Source organism: Dipodomys merriami, unplaced genomic scaffold, assembly GCF_024711535.1.
Source record: "Dipodomys merriami isolate MVZ:Mamm:240054 unplaced genomic scaffold, mDipMer1.0.p SCAF_137, whole genome shotgun sequence".
Lineage (NCBI taxonomy): Eukaryota > Metazoa > Chordata > Mammalia > Rodentia > Heteromyidae > Dipodomys > Dipodomys merriami.
The window spans coordinates 2,141,070-2,163,139 of NW_027202682.1; the positions used below are offsets into that span (position 1 = coordinate 2,141,070).

At 66.3% G+C, this 22,070-nt stretch overlaps 1 protein-coding gene and 1 long non-coding RNA gene across 7 annotated transcripts; one reads left to right on the forward strand and one right to left on the reverse strand.

The window, feature by feature from the left end:
- Window positions 1-19: 19 nt before the first annotated feature.
- LOC138825440 (caskin-1) lies at window positions 20-16,813 on the reverse strand. 6 transcript variants are annotated; one of them, XM_070020007.1, is made up of 20 exons: window positions 16,594-16,813; window positions 12,109-12,160; window positions 11,907-12,004; window positions 11,357-11,502; window positions 11,161-11,256; window positions 10,899-11,029; window positions 10,434-10,542; window positions 10,248-10,356; window positions 10,074-10,168; window positions 9,823-9,940; window positions 8,720-8,821; window positions 8,523-8,611; window positions 8,354-8,438; window positions 8,166-8,257; window positions 7,229-7,339; window positions 7,039-7,140; window positions 5,582-5,720; window positions 3,493-5,508; window positions 2,290-2,704; window positions 20-1,663 (listed from the first exon to the last, which is right to left on the reverse strand). In XM_070020007.1, the coding sequence occupies exons 1-20, from the start codon at window positions 16,685-16,687 to the stop codon at window positions 1,567-1,569; spliced, it is 4,296 nt and encodes a 1,431-aa protein (XP_069876108.1). In that variant the 5' UTR covers window positions 16,688-16,813; the 3' UTR covers window positions 20-1,566. The 6 variants fall into 6 exon arrangements, with proteins under 6 accessions (XP_069876108.1, XP_069876106.1, XP_069876112.1 ...); XM_070020005.1 differs by having other exon boundaries at window positions 8,166-8,260; XM_070020011.1 differs by lacking the exon at window positions 16,594-16,813 and adding an exon at window positions 12,431-12,519 and having other exon boundaries at window positions 8,166-8,260.
- LOC138825442 (uncharacterized) lies at window positions 15,536-19,956 on the forward strand. The gene is made up of 3 exons (XR_011371402.1): window positions 15,536-15,605; window positions 18,764-18,898; window positions 19,607-19,956. It is a non-coding gene; the product is annotated as an uncharacterized lncRNA (long non-coding RNA).
- Window positions 19,957-22,070: the final 2,114 nt, after the last annotated feature.

Sequence of the window (22,070 nt, forward strand, 5' to 3'; positions counted from 1 at the left end):
GAGGGAATTGGGGGGGGGGGCGACCTCCCTCCCTTGGCTCCTGGCCTCCCAATGCCTCAACCTTCCTTTCCCCAACAGATGTCCCCAAAAGAGTGAGCCAGCCAGCTCGGTTTTCTGCTGTTTATTGACAGCTGACAGCTGCTCCCTGCCCAGACCCCCCTCCCCACTGCCAGGACCCCAGCCTGGGCTGGCCACCCAGGAGAGGCCGGCAGCCCGTCCGCGGGGAGGCGCCCGGTGTGGCGGCTGAAGGCCCGTTCACGCGCAGCCCGGTCAGCTTCCCTCGCCAGCCCACACCCACACCATTGCTGCTTTGGACTTTTTTTTTTTTTTTTAATTTTTCTTTTTTTTTTTTTTTTTTAAAGAAATGTCAAAGTTGTGCCCAACACTTGTGGATTAGCAAACACAATAGAGACCAGTTAGTATTTTTTGGAGGGAGGAAAAGAGGGCAAGAACTACACAACACAGCCTTGGACCATGAGCAGAAGCGTCCGTGGGAACTTGGGGGGACTGGCTGGCTGCGCGGGGGCCGCCCTGGGCACCTCTGCCCATCAGCCTGGCATGCACACCCTGCTGGCACTCGCCACGTGCCCGTGTTCACCACGATGAACACACGGCACCCACCCCCTCACCCCAGCACCCCCAGGACATAGCCACACACCAGGAGGAAGGAACCTTCCCCGAGGCCTCGGACGCGGAGAGCACAGCCCGGCAGCGAGCAAGGCACATCCTTCAAGTTCTTAGGACTCAGAGAAGTTAGGAGAGCAGGGAGAGGCCCCCATCCAGGACCAAGTCTCCTGTGTGTGCTTGTGGCCAGAGGCAAGACCACTCCTGGACAGAGGGAGGGGAAGACAGACAGACAGATGGCCTGGGCCTCTGACAGCTTTTGACTCCAGCGGGACTCCAGTGTCCTTTCAGTTGGTAAATGGTTTTCTATAGACTCAATAATATTTCTTTCTTTAAATATATATTTGTTAAAGTTATACCTTTTTGTTCTCTAGGGAAATCTGCCTTAGCTCATTCCCAATAAATTAATACTCTTGATAGCTTATATTCTGGGGGGTGCAATGAGGAGGGCCGGTCTGGGCCTCCGTCCCCTGTGCTGCTCTGAGGAGAGGGCTAGCAGAGGCTCCCCAATGGGCAGTTCTGTGCTGGGCATAGGCCTGTGCTCTGCCACAGATTGGGGAGGGGGCCATAGGGCCTTCAGGGACCGCCACCCTTCCCCACACCCCTGCCCCAGCCTGCCTTGGCAGGGGAGGGGCCGCCCTCCACGCGCAGGGCGGCCCGGTGAGGCAGAGGGGCCTAGCAGTTATTGCACGGGGAACAGCAGGCAGGGACGGGCACCCGCGGGGCAGCGGGGCTGCCCAGAGCCCTTGGAGCCCCCAGCCAGGCGGTCCTCCAGACTGGCGTCCGGTCTGGGCCAGGGGCGGGAGTTGTGCTTGTGCAGGAGCTGGGCAGCCCGCACGTCCAGCCCGGCCCCAGCCCCTCGGCTCGGAGGCGCCCGTCCTGAGGTAAGGGTCAGTGTGTGGCCGAGCGGGGGGCGCAGTGGGCCCGATGTGGGCAGCCGCCTCACTCCAGCATGGCGTCCAGCTGGTCGGCCAGATCGTCGAACATACTGCCGATGTCATCCAGGATGCTGCCGGCGCTCTTCGCAGCCGTGGAAGGGCTGGGGCGGGGGAGGGCGTGTCAGGGGGGAGGAGGGGGCGCAGATCCCACCCCAGGCCCTGCACCGGGAAGACCTCCCCCAACCCGCGCTCCTCTCACACCCAGGCCATGCTTCACCTACCAAGGCCCCGCCCTGTCAGCCCGGTCCCGCCCTCACCTATCCCAGGCCACGCCTGCATCCACGAACCCTGCCCAGGCTACGCCTGTATCTACCAAGCCCCGCCCCATCCTCCCAGGCCTCGCCTGCATCCACCAACCCCCGCCCCGCCTGCCCAGGCCACGCCCCTGCCCAGGCCACGCCTGCATCCACCAACCCCGCCCCTCCTGTCCAGGCCACGCCCCTAGCCAGGCCACGCCTGCATCCACCAACCCCGCCCCTCCTGCCCAGGCTACACCTGTATCTACCAAGCCCCGCCCCATCCTCCCAGGCCTCGCCTGCATCCACCAACCCCCGCCCCTCCTGCCCAGGCCACGCCCCTGCCCAGGCCACGCCTGCATCCACCAACCCCGCCCCTCCTGCCCAGGCCCCACCCCCGCCCAAGCCACGCCTGGATCTACCAAGCCCCGCCCCATCCTCCGGGCTTCGCCCGCCCCGCCCCGCCCCGCCCGGCCCTGACCCGCACCTACCCCAGGCCCTGCCCGTCCTCCAGCCGGATCTTTTCCTCCACCGCCTGCAGCGCGGCGGCCAGGCTGGCGCTGGTCTCCTCCAGCCTCTGCCTGGCGCTGTCCCCGGGCGAGGCTCCGTCGGGCGCGGGGTGCGGCGCGGAGGGGGCGGCGGCGGCCGCGCGCGGGGGCTTGGCGGGCACGTGCGGCGGGGGCGCGCCGGGGGACGGGGGCGCGCCGGGGCTGGCGCCGGGGGCGGGCGGCGCGGCGGGCGGCTTGGCCAGGGCCGCGGGCGGCTGGCGCGCGGGCGAGGGCGCGGGCGACGGGCCGGCGCTGCCCGACTGCAGTCCCGCCGCGGCCTTGGGCGGCTTGGGCGCCGTGGGCGGCGGCGGCGGCTTGGGCGACACGGGCGGCGGCGTGCCGTGCGCACGCTTCACCTCTGCGGGGAGACCGTGACGGCACGGGGGTGGCCCGGCCCCGCCGCCCCGCTCCCTGCCCCTCCCCGGGCGCGGCCGGCGGCGACACGCCAGCCCGCACCCGCCCGAGCCTCTGCGCGGCCACACGGCTCCGCACCTGCCCCGATTCCCTGCGCCCTCGCCCGCACCCGCACACGACCCATGCCCCGCGCCCCGCCCGCACACGACCCATGCCCCGTGCCCCGCCCGCACACGACCCATGCCCCGTGCCCCGCGCCCTCGCCCGCACCCGCACACGACCTATGCCCCGTGCCCCACGACCCATGCCCCGCGCCCCGTCCCCTCACCCACACACGACCCATGCCCCGCGCCCCGTCCCCTCACCCACACACGACCCATGCCCCGTGCCCCACGACCCATGCCCCGCGCCCCACGACCCATGCCCCGTGCCCCACGACCCATGCCCCGCGCCCCGTCCCCTCACCCACACACGACCCATGCCCCGTGCCCCACGACCCATGCCCCGTGCCCCACGACCCATGCCCCGCGCCCCGTCCCCTCTCCCACACTCGCCCCGTGCCCGCGTCCTGTCCTCTAGTCTGCACCCAGGCCATTCCCAGACGCCCGGGACCTTGCCACACTAGCGCCAACATACACTGGCTTTCTGTGCGTCGCTGGGAGTGAGGGAAGGGCCTGGTGCTCTGCTTCCTCTCTACCCCCGCGCATGGACAGCCCCCCCCCCCCCCGGCTCCATCACATCCAACAAAGGCTGGGCAGTGAGTAGGGATGGCCACCCCCCCATACAACATACCTGGGCTGCCGGGGCCTGGCAGCGGCACCTTCTTGGAGGCTGGGGTGGGTGAGCCCTGGGTCTTGGGCACAGGCTGAGCCAGGACAGGCTTGGGAGACACGGGTGGCTTGGCCGGCTTCCGGGCATTGCCGTCGGGCAGGGGCAGAGGGGGCAGGTGCGCCAGGTCGGCGGGTGGCGGCTCAGCGGGCGGGGGTGGCGGGGGCAGCTCCGGGGTCCCGGCCTGCTCTGAGGCCGGTCTGCGGCGCACGGTGGCCATGCCGTTCTGGTACACAGACAGCGGCGGGGGTGGCTCGGGCCCGGCCTCCCGCTCCTTGGCCTTGGGCCTGCGCTTCACCGTGTCGGACTCGGTCAGGATGAACTTGACATTCTCCTGCTGGCTCTGCTTGGCCCGGATGCGCCTCTTGAGCGTGGCACTGGCCTCCACCCTGGCCAGGGGGGGGCCTTCCGCGCCGGCCTCTGCCTTGGCTGGACCTCGAGGCCGCTGCCTGGTGGCCCCATCCTCCACCAAGTGGCCCTGCTCCGTGGGTTCTCCCGGGCCCCTGCGGGCTGCGGCCAGAAGCCCCGTGACGGGCCCACTGAGAGTGCGGCGCCGGTTCACCACCTCGCCATCCGGCCCGATGGCCTCTTTGTGCTTCACCGAGGCCAGCACTGTGGCCACCCGGCCAGGCTCCGGACTGGCAGGACGAGGGGTGGGGTGGCCTTCGGGGGGTCGGCGAGCGCCCCGTCCCCCACCCCCAATGGAAGACAGCTCAAGCATGGCCGCGATGCTCTTCACGCTGCCAGCGCTGCCCGTGTCCACGCTGCCCGCGAGGTCGCTAGCCCGCCGGCGCTGGGCCCGGACGCCCAGCCGGTTGTCTGGGGCAGGCTCGGCCTCGGCCTCGGCCTCGGGAGCTGGCTCGTCAGCCATGTTGGCGCTGGCCACGGCGGAGCTGGAGCGCTTGGGCGGGGGCGGGGGCGGTCCCTTCTTGCGAGGCCGCACGGCGAAAGACTGACTGCGGTTGACGTTCTTGTCGTGGGCGGCGGGGACTCTCACGGAGTGGCTCCGGCCCACGCGCCGCTGGACCGTGGCGTAGGGCCCCGAGGCGGCGGGCGCCAGCAGCTCATCTCGCTCCGGCTCGCTGTCGGACGCCGCGTAGCGGTTCAGGCTGTGAGCCCGCTTCTTGGGACGCCCGGGCTCCACGTCGGCCTCCGGGGGCAGGCAGAGAGTGGGCACGGTCGTGGGCACGGGCGGCGGGGCGGGCCCCGGTGCCACCGGCCCCACCTCGCTCTCCACGGGCTGGGGCAGCACGTAGGCAAAGCCGCGGTGTGTTGGCGACTGCGGCAGGGAGCGAGGTGACGAGGGCCGCTCGGCCGGTGGCAGCAGCTGTGGGGTGGGCTTCACCTTGGCGGTGGCCGGGCCGTGAGGTCCCCCCAGGGCTTGAGGGGAGCCCGGCCGGGCTTTGGTGGGCGTCTGCGGGGGGGTGAAGGGGCCGGCCCCCGGCGGGAGGACCTGCCGCGGTTTGCCGGGCACCGGGGGCACGCTGGCCCTCTTGATGCTGTGGCCGTGGCGGCCTGGCCGGACCTCCTTGGGCGGCGTGCCGGGGGCCGGCCCCTCGTCCAGCAGGTACTCCTGGCTTCGTGACATGGGGCTGCTGGGTCCGGGGGGGCCGTCGCCCAGCAGCTCCTGCGAGCTGCTCATGTGCCGAGCCCGCCCCCCCAGGCTGGGCTCCGGCCGCCCGGCCGCCCTGGGGGTGGGGGGCAGGCGGCCAGAGGGCTGCTCTGCGGGTGCCGCGGCCTCGGCCGGGCCGGTCATGGCGGCCTGCAGCTCCCCGCTGAGCTCGCTGTCCTGGAAGGTGGTCATCTTAGGAGACTGGCAGTCGGCGGGGGCAGGCTCAGGCAGGGGGGGCGACTCTATGGCCACGGTTTCGAGCGACTGAGGTGCCTTCCGCCGCAGGGGTCCCCCCTCGTACTTGGCATATTCGGCCTTCTGCAGCTCGGCCAGTTTCCTCACCGCCAGCATCAGCTTCTTCTGGTGCCCTGAGTGGGGCAGGGGGTGGGTCAGGCGCGGCAGGAGGTGGAGGGGGGCCTGGGGGCGGGGGAGGGCCCTCACCCAGCTTGGTGATGCCGATCTCCTGCAGGTCCTCCCAGGTGATGTCGGTGATGAAGTCGATGTTCTCATAGCCGTTGTCCACCAGCACTTTGTAGTACTGGGCCAGGCCGATCACGGACAGCCACACGGCCAGGTTAGCCTACGGAGCACGGACATCGAGGGGCAGCCGGAGCTAGCCGCTCACACCCTGCCCCCCGCTGGAGCTGTTGGAGGGAGGGGCACTAGGCCAGCAGTGTACGACAGAGAGAAGGACAGACAGACAGGCCCAAGGTGTCAGTATTGAAAAGCAGCAGGTGCCTAGCCTCCTCAGGCCCAGGCCGGCAGGCGCCCCCGCATCCCCACTGGACACCAGTGTGCACACGAGCCAACACACAAACACACAGGGGCCTAGCTGCAGGACACAGCTCCCGCAGAAGCAACGTCCTTAACTGGCCAGGTGGCCACAGACACAGTGCCCTGAGACACACCCACACGGGGACAGGACACGCAGCGTCACGCCGGATACGTGCATCTGCACACACCCTGAACACCGTCCTTCCAGCCACCTGCACCACACTCAGCTTCCCTGCCTACATCAGACACATGCTACACACCTAACACACACCCCACACAGCCACGGCACGCGCACGTGCGCGCACACGTACGCGCATATCCACATGGTCGTCATTCAGAGTAGCTCAGCAACCCTCTGGGCACCCAGTCAGTACCACCCGTACGCCACACTCAGCAGCCTCAGTCACACCAGAGACAGAGTGAGGCGAGGCACACAGGGCCCGGGCACGCTCCCCGGAGGCCCTGATCTACTGACCAGATGGGCAAGGCCGGGTAGAGACTAGTGCAGGCATGGAAAGATCCAGAGCCCAGGGGAACGGGGGCATGGGGCAGCCAGCAGCCCCTCTTCCACAGAGCCCTGACTCCATGTGCTACTGTCACATCCGGGGGCCTGGAAGCCGCCCTCCCGCTCTGCCCCCGCCCCTCCAGGTGCCTACCCATTCCTACATCAGGGGCCCAGCCGTCCGTGCACACACCGCCGGAGACCAGACTGTGAGCAGCCAGCACGGGCGGCCCACACCGAGGGCCCTCCTCCCCGGGCACCCCGACGGAACCAGCCCGAGGTTCTCACACGGGCTGTGTGGCCAGCAGTGCTGTGACCCTCTGCAGGCTGTGTGGGCCCAGTGGACAGCGCCATGGGGAGGCTGCCTGAGTGTAGAAAGGGCACTCCTGGCTCCAGCCCCCAGCGTGAGCCCTGGCCCTGCCTGGCGGGCATACCGTGGCCGGCATGCAGGCTCTCCACGCGGCTCCCAGACAGCAGACCATCCTCCACTCTCCAATCCCTGAGGCCCCGGGGTGGGAGTGGGGGTGGGGTGGGGGAGGGTTTAGTCAGGGAGACAGCCTGTCTGTTGTCTGTCTGTCTGCCTGCTGGTCCTGGCTCGGCCTCCAGAGTGCGGGAGCCTTACGGGTTTGTGCTCGGGCAGCCAATCAGGGATGCTCAGGCCACTGATCTCAGCCGTGATCTTCTTCCGGTGGCCTGGTTTGGTGACACCGATGGCCGTGAGGTCCTAGGCAGGTAGGAGGTGCATTAGCAGGAGGCAGGGGCCCCTCCCCGGAAAAGGAGGCGGCTGGTGGGAAAGGAGGCCGCGAGCTCACCTCAGGGGTCATGCGGCTGATGGTGGGCAGGTCATAGCCAGCACTGGTGAAGTTGGGGGCGTAGAGCTGCAGCTGGAACGTGGCAAGCCACTGGCTGACTGCCTCGGCGCTCTGGAAGACACAAGGCATCAGGGCTGCGGCCGCCCGCCGGGCCTCACCCAGCCTCCTCAGCACCTCCTTCTCTGTTTAGCCGGCAGGCAGGCGGGAACGTTTGGTCCTCCGTGGTGATCCGTGAGCAGCCAGGCTCTGGCAAGCCGGGGCCTGGCAGTCTGTGATCTGCCGCCTGCACAGCAAGCGTCCGCAGCCCCGCAAGCTTCCTCTGCGGGCTCCACCCGGCCGGTCCAGCTGCTGTCCGGGGCACAGCCGCCCAGCCCGGCCTTCCCCATCCTGCACCGGGTGCTCCCACAACCATCTTGAGAGGCAGGCGGCTGGGAGGGGCTCTGGGGGAAAGGGCTTCAGGATGGGTTGCTCAGCGCTGTCCCTACCAACATCCCTGAAAGTGGACCCGTGCCACCGGCGGGGCCTCGCCTCCTCTGCTGTACAGGACTCAGCCAGCAGCTCACACCTCCCAGCACACAGGAGCACGCACACGCGCCCCACTGTACGCGTGCTCACACGTCATCCATCTGCCTAGCCACACGCACGGGTGCCTAGCTCACAATTACACCATTCATACACAACACACATGCACACACACAATGTCACCCTCCACACCAAACGTGCACACAACTAGCGCACAGCCTACATGACAGACAACACCTCTACACTGTACTTGTGTGTGCACACACAACTGCACACACAGACAGACGGACAAAAGGACAGGGTCTGACCTGTCCGGGCTCCTGGCAGCTGCTGTGGCCAGGCAGGCTGCCTGCGTGCCCGTCAGCCCATCAGCCCGTCAGCCCCACCCCTCCCCGGGAGCAGCCGGGCCCCGTACCTTGCCCTCTGAGGCTGCTTCCAGCTTCTTCGCCGGCTGCTCCCCGTAGAGCTGCCCGCCGTGGGCTGCGGGAAGCTGGGGCCTGCCGGAGCCTGCTGATGAGAGGGGGTGGCAGGGCACGGGCGGCGCAGGGGCGGCCTCTGCCGGGCCAGTGGAACGGGAGCGGGGGGGCGGGGGCCTGCTTTTACCTGTGGGGCCCTCAGAAGGCTTGACGGGGCTGTCCCCCGGACTGGATTCCGAGGTGGACTTCTGAGAGAGCACCGTGGCCAGGAGCTGCAACCCAGACAAGCTGCTGGCCGGCGCTGCCCCGGGCCTGGCCCGCCCCGGCTGCCCGGTGCCCGGCCCCACCCCACTGACCTTAACACCTTCGGAGCCTGCGTGCAGGGCATGGCCCCCGCCGCTCCGGCCACCAGTCCCACTGCTCAGACTGCCGCTGCGCTCGCCACCTGCCAGCCGAGGGAGGAGCGTGAGGCCGGGCGGGGCCCTGTCGGAGCCCCACGGTGGTGCCTGGCACAAGTGCTACCACCCCAGTAGTCTGGAGGCCCCTGGCCTACCTGCAAAAGGCTTCCTCAGCACCCAGATCTCCTCTGGGGGCGCAGAGGGCCCCGCCGCACTGCCTCCCTGGGGCGGGCTTGGCTCACTGCCTGCTCGGGCACCTGCAGGCCGAGCACAGCCTCCCTGAGCCCCGAGCTGCCCACACCCAGCCAGAGGCACGAAGGGCCCAGCAGAGGCCCACGCACGCCGCTAGCGGTGTCCCAGCCTCCTCCTGCACTGGCTGTCTCCAGGGGAGCTGACAGACCCTCAGGAGACCAGGAGAGCCACCGCTCCCGGGGCCCTGGGGAAAACGGGGCAGAGGACGGCCGCAGGGGTGTGACCTCTGTGCTGGGCACCCGACGCTGATTCCTGGTCTAGATGGTGACCTCGGGGAACACCTTTCCGTCTCGGTGGGCTCTGTACGAGGCGCACAGAGCCCAGCACCCTGAAGCCGAGCCCTGGGGCTTCTCTACCTGGCTGGCCCGCCCGCCCCTCTGCTCCCACCGCGTTGGCCTCCTGTCCCTCCGGGTGACTAGCTCCTTTGTGTCCCAGTGCCTTTTTTTTTTTGCTGGTCGTGGGACCTGAACTCTGGGCCTGGGAGCTCTCCCTCAGCTCTTCAGCTCAAGGTGAGCGCTCCACACTTGAGCCACAGCGCCACTTCTGGCTTTTTCTATGTATGTGGTGCTGAGGAATCGAACCCAGGGCCTCCTGCATGCAAGGCAAGCGCTCTACCACTGAGCCACCTTCCCAGCCCCGCAGTGCCCTTGCACGTGTGGCTCTGTCTGCCCTGCTCCGTGCCTGGCTGGGCTGCCTACCTACTGCAAACCTCCCTGAAACCTCCCTGTGCTGCTCCTCCTCCAGTCTCATGTCCTCCCATGCGTCTACCACTGGCTCCCCAAAAGTGCAGGCTGCGTCTGTCTGGGTCCCCATGCGTCCCTAGAGGCGGCCTGAGCACTGGACCGTAGTGGGCAGGTTGTGCCTGCGCAGTATGTGAAAAGGGGCCAGCAGAGCCCCCTGCCCGGCCACGGCCAGCAGGCCAGGCTCTCGGCTCGCTGGCTCTCCACTTCCACTGAGCAACCCCAGCTTCCCTCCTCCGGGGACTCCTCCTCCGAGCGGAACTTGCCTGCTCGCTTGACAATGGCCTCGCCCAGTGAGGATGGAAAGTAGCCCACCCGGTCGTTGCCCGTCCGGTTGTCGTGGATGCAGCCTTTCCACCGGCCGTCGGGATGCTGCTCAAGGACCTGGCCGAACGGGTGGGGACACGCTGAGGAAGATACTCCAGGCGTGGCCTGCGACGCAGCACCCCAGCCCGGCTGCTAGGAGAGGGTGCCCGGGGACGCCCTCCCCCCCCCGCCCGGCCGCCCGCAGCCTCACCGTGATGATGTCCCCCGCCTTCACATTGAGGCTGGTCAGGTCGTAGTTGTTGCAGTAATCCTTGGTTGCCCGGACCTGCAGGGCTGCAGAGGCCTCTGGGGACACAGGAGGTGACCCCTAGTCCCGCAAGCTGCCTGCCCATGGCTCCCCCCGACCCGGGCCCCCCAGGCCCACCTCGTAGCAGCTGCTTGATCTCCTTGCTGGCCTGGGAGGTGGTGAATTGGTGCACGATGTCCAGGGCCGTCTGACTATAGGTGTTCCTCACCTGAGCGTTGATCCCGCTCTACATCAGCCGGAGGAGAAGCCGCTGTCACTGGCCTCTCCCCTCTGACCCAGCCCCCCCCCAGCCCCCAGACTCACGTCCAGCAGCAGCCGGACCACCTCCGTCTTCCCACAGAGCGCGGCCTCGTGCAGGGCCGTGCCAGCCTTGGTCTGCCGGTTGATGTCGATGCCAGCCTGGAGGAGGAGTCTGGGAGGAGGTGGGGGTCATAAGCAGGACTTCCCCAAACAGGCTTCAATGCCCAGGTGTCCCGCTGGCACATGCAGTATCTGAGGTTTTACCAAGCACTTGCCCAAGGCCTGTCCCTGGCTAACCCTTTGTCCAGTCCTGGTGGAGGACCTTCTGTGTTGGAGCCCTATCTTACAGCTGGGGAAACTGAGGCATGGAGGAGTACCCAGCTGACAAGCTGCAGGGGCCACATCCCCCAGCCCACCAGGGTCACCCTCACCTGGGAAGCGGGAAGCCACACGGCAGGAGGGGGTGTCTGACCACATGGCTGGGGCCCCCAGGAGCCCCCCAGAGCGCCACCCACCCACCCGCCATACCTGATGATGTCGATGTGGCCGTTCTTGGCTGCCAGGTGCAGGGGGCTGGTGCTGTTGGGGTCGGTGGCATCCCCCGGCCGGGGCTCCAGCAAGGCCACACACATGTTGCTGCTGAGCAGCAGCTGAACGACCTTGAAGAACAAGTGGACAAGTGGGGGGCGGGGCCCTAGCGTGGAGCTGCCCGCGACCCCCCCCCACATCCCCACCAGGAGTGAGGAGGCCGGGAAGGTGGAGCCCGGCCTAGTTCCCAGGAAAGACTTACCCCGACACGGCCAAACTCACAGGCCAGGTCCAGGGGCGTCTTCCCGGAGTTGTCTACCATGCAGGGGTTGGACTGGTGCTGTAGAAGCATCTCCGACTGCAGGTGCAGGGCGTGGTCGGCCCTGGGCGTCTTCCTCCCTCCCCCTCCCCCTCCCCCTCCCCCTCCCCCTCCCCCTCCTCCTCCCCCAAGGCCTCACCACGTCGTAGTGGCCGTGCTGAGCTGCCAGGTGCAGGGGGATGTGGCCCTCATCGGACGGGATGTTCACCGCCGAGCCGGCCTTCAGCACCAGCTTCATGGGCTCCTTGCGGCCCTGCCAGGCTGCGTAGTGGAGCGGCCGCATGCCTGGACATGGGTGGGGACGGGCGGGGACAGGTGGGGACCCTGGCCTGAGGACACATTCTTTTTTTGTGTTGTTGTTGGTTGTGGGGCCTGAACTCTGGACCTGGGCGCTGTCCCTCAGCTCTTCAGCTCAAGGCGAGCGCTCTACCACCTGAGCCACAGCACCACTTCCAGTTTTTTCTGCTTATGTGGTGCTGAGGAATCGAACCCAGGGCCTCATGCATGCGAGGCAAGCGCTCTACCACTGAGCCACCTTCCCAGCCTTGAGGACACTGCTTCCACAATGGTTCTCCCTGACTCAGACCCAAACCTGGGCACAGAGCTCAGCAAGGTCTGTCCAGGCCAAGGGGAGTGACTCCTGAGCTTGGGTGTCTGCCCCTGGCTTTATGGCCCCACACCAGGCTTGCCTTTGTTGTCCTTGATGTCCACAGCAGCCTGGGCCTCCAGCAGCAAGGTGATCAACTCCGTGTTGCCGTTCAGGGCCGCGTGGTGCAGGGCTGAGAAGCTGGGCGACCAAGGATGCAGTCTAGGAACAGGTACGCCACCCCTGGCCCTCCCCAGAGGCAACCTACCCCACAAAGGCTGCCACTGCCCCAGCTGGGAACTCACCCATCTGGATCCTGGAAGTTGACGTTGATCTTCTTGGTAGAGCCCAGGAGCTCTGGGGGAGGAGGGAGACACAGTGAGGGGAGGCTCTGCCCAGAACCTCCAGGCAGAGTAAGAGCAGGGGAAGAGAGTGGGAAGCTCCGGGCAGGCTGGGAGCCAGACTCCTGGTCCACAGCACAGATGTGCAGCCTGCGCTCGGCTCCAGGTACCGGCGTGCCCGTGCACCGGGGAGGACGGCGCGGTCCCCGCGGGACCTGGCCTCTGCACCTGGAGATGGCCTGCACGCACCCATGTGCGCACACGCTCCCTCCTTGGGGACACCTACCATTGGTGGGAGGGAGAGAGCCGGCCCCATCTGTCTCTCCGAAGGACCCAGATGGGGCCGGGGGTGGCCAAGGAGGCTGGAACGCCCGGAAATGGGGGTATCTCTGGGGGAAAGAGCCGCATCTCCAGGGTGCAGCCCCCTCCACCCCCCACTGCCAGTCCTGGCCAGGGGAAAGGGAGGCATGCAGGGCCGGGAGGGCCTTCATATAAGCGGGCATTGCTCAGAGCCCAGGTTCAGCACCCAAGGCCTGGGGGCTACCCTTTCCCTTTGGGGCGGGAGTTCCCCGCCGGGCCGTCCCCCATCCCCGCCCGGCTGCCAGCCAGAGCGAAGGAGCCCACCAATAGCTCCCCCGTGGCCTCCCGCCAGCCCCCCTGCCCGTCTGGGCCGTGGTTACATAACCCATTTGTGGGTCAGTCGCTCCGTGAGAGGGGGCTGAAGACAGAAGCCCCTTTGTCCAGGCCCAGGGCAGGGGTGGGGGCAGGGGCTCGAGGGCAGGGGAGCCCAGCAAGTAGAGTCGCGGAGGGGAGGGCTGGTGCAGGGCTCCACTCCCGCTGGGCCCTGGGCCCTGGGCACCCCTGAAAGCCATCAAGTCAGAGGGCCCTGAATTCACCTCTCTGCCTGACCAAGTCTGAGCTCTGGGGCCTCCGCCCTGAGATGGAAAGAGTGGCAGCGCCTCCACCTCCCGCCCCGGCCCTCGCGGTGGATGCTGCTGCTGCTGCTGCTGAGTGCCCTGGAGCTGAGGGGCAAAGCCTGGGCGTCCGCCCGGGCTCCCGGCTCCACACCCGAACCCTGTGCTCAGGTACAGCATGCTGACTCTGCCTGGAAAGCCACTCACTCGCCCTGAGCTCCTTCACCCAACCTGCATCACTGCTCCCCCGTGCCCCCGCCCCGCCCCTACCTGGCACACTGCTAGACACAAGTGAGGGCCCCTAGTGCGGTGATCCCCTAGACTGAATCAGGGCCCCCCGGGGCCTCCAGCAGGGTCTCTGCTCGCACCTTCCCATCTCCCTTAGACCTTTGTAGTGACCCTGCTCCTCTCTTGCTCCGCGTGCAGGGCCAGGCAAGGCCTCCTCACCCTGCCCTGCCCCTCCCGTGCAGAGGCTCAGCCTCCCACCCTGTCCCTGGTCCTCCCTACCACCCCCCGGAATCTCATCGGCTTTTTTGTTGTTGTTGTTGGTCATGGGGCTTGAACTCTGGGCCTGGGCGCTGTCCCTCAGCTCTTCAGCTCAAGGCAAGTGCTCTACCACTTGAGCCACAGGGCCACTTCCGGTTTTCTGGTGGTTAGAGATAAGAGTCTCTTGGACTTTCCTGCCAGGGCTGGCTTTGAACAGTGATTGTCAGATCTCAGCCAGTTGAGCCACAGGCGCCCAGCCCATCTGCTTATTAACTTGTCTCCTGTCCATTTCCCCACTGAACTAAACACGCTAGTAGGATGAGGTCTTTTGCTGACTGCTCCCGGCTGTCCCTGTGGGGCTAACCCAGGGCCTGCCACCTGTGCGGTGGTGCTTAGCGGCGTCCATTCGTAGTCCATGAACTGTCGCCATCAAGGCCGGCTTTATGGGCAAGTAACCTGCTCGGCCAAAAACTCCTGATGTTTGGATAAGGACATCGCATACTTCATTCTGCATGACAGCCTGCCCACGGTGTGGCCGGGCCTGCCACAGTCCCATCCATCGGGCCCGGGGCTCTGCTTGAAACCCTGCCACCCTGGAGTGCTGCTCTCCCTGCTCTCCTCAACCCCAGTATAGCTGTCCCCATCTCCAAGATGTCCCGGGCCCTCTCCCAGCTTCCACGCGGGGCCTCCAGGCAGCTGGAGGTGAGTTCAGGCCAAGCACACCTGCTCTTGGGGAGTGTCTAAGACTTCAGCGGGGCCTTGAGCATGACAGACTCCAGTGGGGTGGAGCCTCTGCCAGGCAGGCCGCTAAGACCCCTGCCCATGATGCCGAGCTGCCCGGGCCTCAGGGGCCTGCAGGGCATGGCCGTGAGGGAGGGCCGAGGAGGCCGTCCCACCAAGGGACAGGAGTCCAAAAACTCAGGTTCTCCCACGGAGAGACTGGTTTTCTGAATGAAACAGGAACAAGGCATCACCGCAAAGGGCTCGGAGATAAGGAGGTGCCAGTGGGGACCAGCCGATGGACCTGGGGGTGGGGGGGTTCTCTTTCTAGGAGATCAGAGGCCTACGATTCAATATCAGTCTGTGCACAAACCTGAGAACCCAACATGACCCACTTCTTGGGATCCTCGTTCACGGTATCCCTGATAGCACCCACCTTCGAGGTCACACTCAGACTCAGGCTGGAAGGGAATTCTTAGCGGCCTGGGGTGTCCACGGAATCCCTCCCCAGCCAGCCTGCAGTGGGGCTGGGGCCGAGAAAATGGCAGCGCTCGCTGCTCCCCAGCAGAAGGGCAGCCCCTGCCGACATTTTCCCTCTAGAGCTCTCCCTCCTCCTCTTCAAGGAGAGCTGCTGAGTGTGTGCACACGCACGTGTGAGGGGAGAGGGCGGGGCTGACGTGGAGGGAAGGGGCGGGGCACAGGGTGGAGCTCAAGGTACAGGACCTGCCCTGGGAACACCTGGTGCCAGCAGGGGTGGGGTGGGTGGGGGTCTCTGGAGGACACTGCTGGACACCTCCAACCTTGTGGCCCAAACTCCAGCTGTACTTTGCTGAATCAAAATACATCTTACTCCAAAGCAGGCCAGCGTTGCCATGACAACTGAGCTAATTCATGGAGGGATTTCTCGACTGATTTATTACTCCCGCCCCTGTGAGTCAGACCCTAGACTCAGGGGGCCAACACAGTGTCTCTCCTGCCCCAGAGGCCACACCAGGCCAAGGTGGAGGTAGAGTCCCAGGGAGAGAAGAAAGACACCCCCCCAACTTCCCCAGGGTAGCAGAACCGAAGGTAAGGGGGACCCTGCTCCCAAACTGCAGGTCCCGGATGGGGAAGACAGGTCGTGTTGACGTGCACTTTCTCACCGACCGTCCAGACACAGCAGAGAGGCAGGGACGGCCCAAGGCCCATCCTGCGGACAGACTGGGCCCCTGCAGTCAGATGTGGGTGTCTACAGACTTCGCAGCCGCTAGGTGGAAGCCTGGACCTCGCTTGCCTGGGCTGTGTCTGCCTCTCCCTGGAAGCCCTCCCTTCCTCAGCGCGGAGACCCTGCACAGGGCCCTGGTGAGAGGAGCCTTCCAGCCGGCTGTGGGGCTGTGGGGCTGGGGGCTGGCCGCGGTGTGTGCGTGCCTGTGTGTGCGTGTGACACCTGTGCCCTCCCTCTGCACAGTGGACAGAGGGAGCCAGGCGGGGCTGCTGGAGGGCGGGAGGGGGAGGGGGTGTCTGCGTCTGTCCTTCCTGCAGTGCCAGGACTTGGCACGGCTCTGGAGAGCGAGCCCCCCCCACCCCGCGCTCCTGGGTGGTCTGTGGGGGGCAGGTGCCCAGGGCATGCGGCTCCCCAGTGCCGAGCGGCGCGGCCCTGGCCGTGTCCGCACAGGTGCCCCGACACACTGACACGCTCCTACGTGCGCAGCCGCACACGAGGCCGGTCCACACGCCCATCCATCCACCCATCCACCCATCCATCCACCCATCCATCCATCCACCCATCCATCCATCCATCCACCCATCCATCCACCCATCCATCCACCCATCCCTCCCCAGCGGCCCCCGGGGAGGCTCGGGGCTCAGCCGGGATGGTGCGGGATCAGGGCTGCCAGCTCGCAGGCCTTCCCTGGGGTCTCCACAGTCCGGGCCGGGGGGGCCCCCAGCCCCCGCGGGGACGCTCGGGGTCTCGCCCGCAGCGCGCGCCCCACGCGCCCCGGCCCAGCCCCGCCTGCCCCAGGCCGGGCGACCTTGGGCGTCTGCGCCCCGTCGGGAAGCGGCCCCGCCGGCCACACCCCCGGCGCGGTCCTGCCCCCCGCCGGGCGCCGCCAGGCCCGGGGCGCGGCTGGGGGGGGGTCCGCCGCGCCCTTCACCGGGCGGGCCGGGGACCGAGGGGGGCGGCCGGGGGAGGATGCGAGGGCCCGGGGCGGCGCGGGGAGGGGGCGCGGACCGCGGGGCGCCGGGGCCGGGACGCGGGCCGGGGGTCGGGCGCCGCCAGCCCCGCCCCGCCCCCGGGGACCCGCGGCGCCCCCCCCCCCGCCCCGCGCCCCGCGCCCCCCGCACTCACTGGCCTTGCCGGGCCGCGGCCTCTGCAGCAGCCTCTGCGCGGTCCCCACGTCCTCCGCCTTCACCGCCTGCACCAGCTCCTGCTCCTTCCCCATGGCGCGGCCGGGCCGCGGCGGCTCCCGGGGCGCTCGCGGCTCAGACGCGGCGGCGGCGGCCCCGCATCCTCTCCCGCCCGCGCCGCCTGCGCCGCCCTGCGCCCTCCGCGGGCTCGGGCTCCGGCTCGGGCTCCGGCGCGGCGGGGCGGGCGGCGCGTCACGGGCGCGGGGCGGCCCGGGGGCGGGGGCCGGCGGCGGCGGCGGCGGCGCGGCGCGGGGCGGGCGCGCGGCGGGCGCGGGCGCGGGGCGGGGGCGCGGCGTCGGAGCCGCCTCCCGGACGCCTGGGTCCGCTCCCGCGGCCGCCGGACCTCCGTCAGCCCGCGCCGGCCGCGCGCGCCAGGCTCCGCCCCCCGCGCCCGCCCCGCGCCCGCCCCGCGCCCTCTTCCCTCCCCCGCCGCGCCCCCGCCCCGGCCCGCGCCCCCTCCCCGCCCGCGCCCCCGCCCCGCCCGCGCCCCCTCCCCGGCCCGCGCCCCCGCCCCGCCCGCGCCCCCTCCCCGCCCTCCCTCCTCCCCGGCCCGCGCCCCCGCCCCGGCCCGCGCCCCCTCCCCGCCCTCCCTCCTCCCCGGCCCGCGCCCCCGCCCCGGCCCGCGCCCCCTCCCCGCCCTCCCTCCTCCCCGCCGCGCCCCCTCCCCGCCCGCGCCCCCGCCCCGGCCCGCGCCCCCTCCCCGCCCGCGCCCCCTCCCCGCCCGCGCCCCCTCCCCGCCCTCCCTCCTCCCCGGCCCGCGCCCCCTCCCCGCCCTCCCTCCTCCCCGGCCCGCGCCCCCTCCCCGCCCGCGCCCCCTCCCCGCCCGCGCCCCCTCCCCCGGGCCGCCCCGCGCCCCGGCCCGCGCCTCCTCCCCGCCCTCCCTCCTCCCCGCCCGCGCCCCCTCCCTGCCCTCCCTCCTCCCCGCCGCGCGCCCCCTCCCCGCCCGCGCCCCCTCCCCGCCCTCCCTCCTCCCCGGCCCGCGCCCCCGCCCCGGCCCGCGCCCCCCCCCCCCGCCCCGGCCCGCGCCCCCTCCCCGCCCGCTCGCCCTCCCTCCCCAGCTGCGGACCAGGCAGGGTGGAACCAGGAGAGGCCGGGCAGGGCTGGGGAGCCCGGGGAAGGGGGCACCGCGCTCAGGGCACGGGGGGGGGGGGGGGGGCGGGGTCAGGGCACCAGGATAGGTCAGAGTCAAGGGGCAGGGGCAGGGCATGGGGACAGGGTCAGGGCATGGGGACAGGGACAGGAAAGGGCACAGGGACAGGGACAGGGGACAGGGACAGGGCACGGGAACAGGGACAGGGCACGGGGACAAGGGCCAGGGCACGGACACAGGGTCAGGGCACGGAGCAAAGGCCAGGGCCAGGGGACAGGGTCAGGGACAGGGGACAGGGTCAGGGCACGGACACAGGGTCAGGGCACGGACACAGGGTCAGGGCACAGGGACAGGGTCAGGGCACGGACACAGGGTCAGGGCACGGGGACAGGGTCAGGGCACGGGGACAGGGCCAGGAACAGGGGACAGGGACAGGGTCAGGGGACAGGGTCAGGGGACAGGGACAGGGCACAGGGACAGGGACAGGGGACAGGGTCAGGGCACGGACACAGGGTCAGGGCACGGGGACAGGGACAGGGTCGGGGGGCACGGGCATAGGGACAGAGCACAGGCGCCAGCAGGGGCTCGGCCCACTAGACACTGTCAGATGTGTGTGTGGCCCGCAGGTGAGGCGTCGGGGCTGTGAAGCGGAATCTCCTGGTAATGAATTCGGTGTCGGGGATCCGCATGGTGCACCCCACACCCAGCAACACCTCCCAGCAGCCTCAGCTCCTCCCTGGCGGCTACAGCGCAGCCCCAGCCCCACCCCTGCTCCCTGCACTCCCAGCCGTCCACCGTCACCGGGAGACGCCTCAGCTCCCAGCATCCAAAGGGACCACAGCCTTTCTCCCTTCCTATCTGAAGGCTGTCCTCTGGCCCTTCCTTAGCTCTGTCTCCATTTCCTCAGTTTCCCTGTTTGCAGGGAGGGGCAGGTCAACACGCCTCAATTCCAGAAGGCTGTTGGGAGAAGTTGGTGTGGGCTGCACTAGCATGACCTGACTCTCTGCCCCTGCGGTCCTAGGCCAGCAAGCAACCACCAGGATGACCAGAGGACAGGAAAGAAGAGACAGCAGAGGGAACCCCAAGATCATGTGATTCCCTCATCACCCAAGGGGTCAGCTCCTGTCAGGCTCTGGGAACAAGCCCAGGACTCCTGGTATGTGCCCGGCTCCCAGAAATGGGCCCTAAACGCAAGGACCTTCACTCTGTTAGCAACCAGTTCCTGGGTACCTCACTTGATAGGGTTGAATTTATTGTCCCCATTTTACAGATTAAGAAACTGAAATTCAGGTGTGAGGTGGCTCACACCTGCCACCCCAGCTACTCAGGCGGCTGAGATATGAGGATCACGGTTCAAAGCCAGGCCAGGGCAGGAAAGGCCTTGAGACTCTTATCTCCAATAAACCACCAGAAAACAGGAAGTGGCGCTGTGGCTCAAGTGGTAGGGTGCTAGCCTTGAGCACTGGCCTTGAGCTGAGGGACAGCGCCCAGGCCCAGAGTTCAAGCCCCAAGATGGGAAGAAAGAAAGGAAGGAAGGAAGGAAGGAAGGAAGGAAGAAAAAAAGAAAGAAAGCTGGTGGAAAGAGCGAACCTGAGATCAGTGAAGTTTTGTGCAGCCAGGCCCCAGAGCCTCACAGCCTAGCGTCTCCACTTTTGGTTCCCTTCTGTTTGTTTTTGACACCGAGTCTCCTCCTGTAGACCCTGCTGGCCTTGAACCGGCTGTGGCACCCCCGCTGCCCTCAGACGCTTCATCCTCTTCTCAGAGCAAAGCGCTAGGATGACAGGGGGGTACAACAGCCCCAGGCTGCGGTCTGGGTGTGGATCCCTGTTTATTCAGAGACTTTTCCCACTTCTTCTTCTTACAGGTGACCCTGAGGTGGTTACTTTGTCAGAGCCTCTGTTTCCCCTCAGGAAAACAGGGGTGAGTGTGAGACCATTAAGCTACTTCAGGGATGAGATGCTACCAGCGGCCACTCCAGGATCACTCAGCCAATGATGGCAGGAAGTTGTTTCGGGTCCCCCTGCCTGGGTTGCAACAGTATTTGATTCATTGTTGCACATTCCTTACCAAGCACAGGCCGCTTTATAAAACAAAAATAAAAGTTAGAAGACACTATCATCATCACTACTATTGGGTTTGGAGCTGGTGAAGGGGGGAAAAAAATCACCTTAACATTTACAGAAAAATACAGAGAGTTCTGAAAGCTCAAATAGTGTAACTCGCATTAATAACCTGTTAAATAAAATATGTTCTATGCTCTTACCTTGGCAAACACACTTTCATCATGACCTGAAAGGCCGAGTTTAAATTTAGAATTCTTGCCTGTCTGGGCACAGGTAGCTCACACCTGTAATCCCAGCTACTCAGGAAGCTGAAGTTTAAAGCCAGTCCTGGCAGAAAAGTCCATGAGATTTTTATCGCAATTAACCAGAAAAAAAAAAAGCTGGGAGTGGAGCTGTGGTTTAGGTGGTAGAGCACCAGCCTTGAGCAGAAAAAGCTAAGGAATAATACCTAGGCCCTGACTTCAAGCCTTGGACCAATACAATAAACAATAAAACGAATTAATTTATAATTCTTAGATTACTTTTGGGTGAGGAACCAGTGCCCTATCTGCAGGTGCCCTGTTCTTGCTCATTCTTGGTCTCGTGTAGGACCCTGGTGGGCAAAACAGCTGGGCTGCAGGTAGACTCCCACTCCAGGGCCCAGAGGTTCCTCCCGCCCAGAGTGGCAGGAGGCGGCCTACGACTCCCCCTGCTGGGTGACACCACAGCCCGGAGCTCACTCCGCCATCCATCCAGTGACCTTGCACAGGTTTCTGCTGCTTATTAGCCACCTTGCTTGGCCCAGCTTGATCCGGCGGCAGCAGCTGATGGAAACAGAGACGCACCCCTGCCGGGGACCTCCAGCCCAGGGATGGGGGAGCTGCGGGACGAGGATGCAGAGGCGCGGGACTTGGGCAGCCCTCCAGGAAGCCAGGCCTCGGAGGACAATCCTGGGAGGAGGAGGGCCGCTGAGCCAGCAGAATTGCTGAGGCTCAGCCTTGGAGTAGAGCCGCGGCCGCTCACTGCAGCTCCGCCGGGCTGCCCTCCTTCCTGGAAGCTGGTTGCGCTGGGCCGGCCTGGAGCCTCAGCCTGTGCTCAGTGGCACCCCCCAAAGACTGAGCGCTTGCTCCTCCTATGGAAAAAAGGGAGCGTGGATGCACCTCCTGCAGGTGTCAGCTGCCATACTTCCTATCCTTCCTGCAGGCAACCACTTCTGTGAAGCAAGGTGCCCAGAAAGGCACAGAGCCTCGAGATGCATGCCCCAGCCCCCCTCCCGCCCCTTCTCCAGCTGAGGAGCCTGGGCTGCTCAGACTGGCAGGGGCCCGCCCGCCCAGCTTCACAGCCATGCTGAGGGCAGGCTTGAAAACCAGCAGCCTCCCTGGCCTCTCAGCTAGCCCCCCCCCCCAGGTCCACCTGCAGCCCCACAGAGAGGGCAAAAGCTCAGAGCCTGGAGGCAGGTGAGGACTCACCCATGCCTGCCACACTTCACCCCTACTCCTCCATCTGTCTTGATTTATACCGATCCAGACCGTCTCCTGTCAGGAGAACACTCATCACGATTTGGCAGTTCCTCAAACAGCTGAACATAGTTAACATTCCACTCAGAAGATATTTCCAAGAAACATGAAATACAAACAGGTGTATGTAGATATCTATATCTACTTATACATATCTATTGTATGTCTTGATATAGATGTATAGACACACAGGTCTATCTGTATATATTTATTGTAACAGCAGCATTCACAACAGCCACAAAGGAAGAAATAGCCTGGCACCAGTGGCTCACGCTTGTCATCATCCTAGCTACTGAAGAGATTGAGGATTGTGGTGTGAGGCCAGGCTGGGCAGAAAAATTCACTGTTTACCACTACAACCCGCACAAAGCAGGAGGTATGGTTCAATAGGTAGAGTACCAGCCTAACAAAGAAAGAAATGGGCAAATTTATAGAAGTGGGAAGAAGAGTTAGCTGCCAAGGGGTGGGGAAGCTGAGGAGTTACTTCTCAGAAGGTGAAGGTATTCTTTGGTGATAGTGACAAGTTCTAGAGATCCACAGAGAAAGTGGTTGCATGACATTATCAATGCACTAAGTACCATTGAATTATTCACTTTATTTCACATTATGTTGTGTGTGTGCTGGCACTAAAGCTTGAACTCAGAGCTTGGGCACTGTCCCTTTTTTGGGGGGGGGGCTCAAAGCTGGCACATTAGCACTTCAGCTACAACTCCACTTCTGGCTTTTCACTAGTTAATTGGAGATAAGAATTCCATAGGGGCTGGGAAGG

Bases quoted from the DNA above. Each gene is read 5' to 3' on its own strand.
- LOC138825440 (XM_070020005.1), bottom strand. From the start codon at position 16,687: ATGGGGAAGGAGCAGGAGCTGGTGCAGGCGGTGAAGGCGGAGGACGTG. The intron at 8,439-8,522 runs GTCAGTGGGGTG...TCTGGGTTGCAG, and splicing joins CAGGCTCCGAAGGTGTTAAG to CTCCTGGCCACGGTGCTCTC. The intron at 1,664-2,289 runs GTAGGTGCGGGT...CCCCCGCCCCAG, and splicing joins GAGGACGGGCAGGGCCTGGG to CCCTTCCACGGCTGCGAAGA.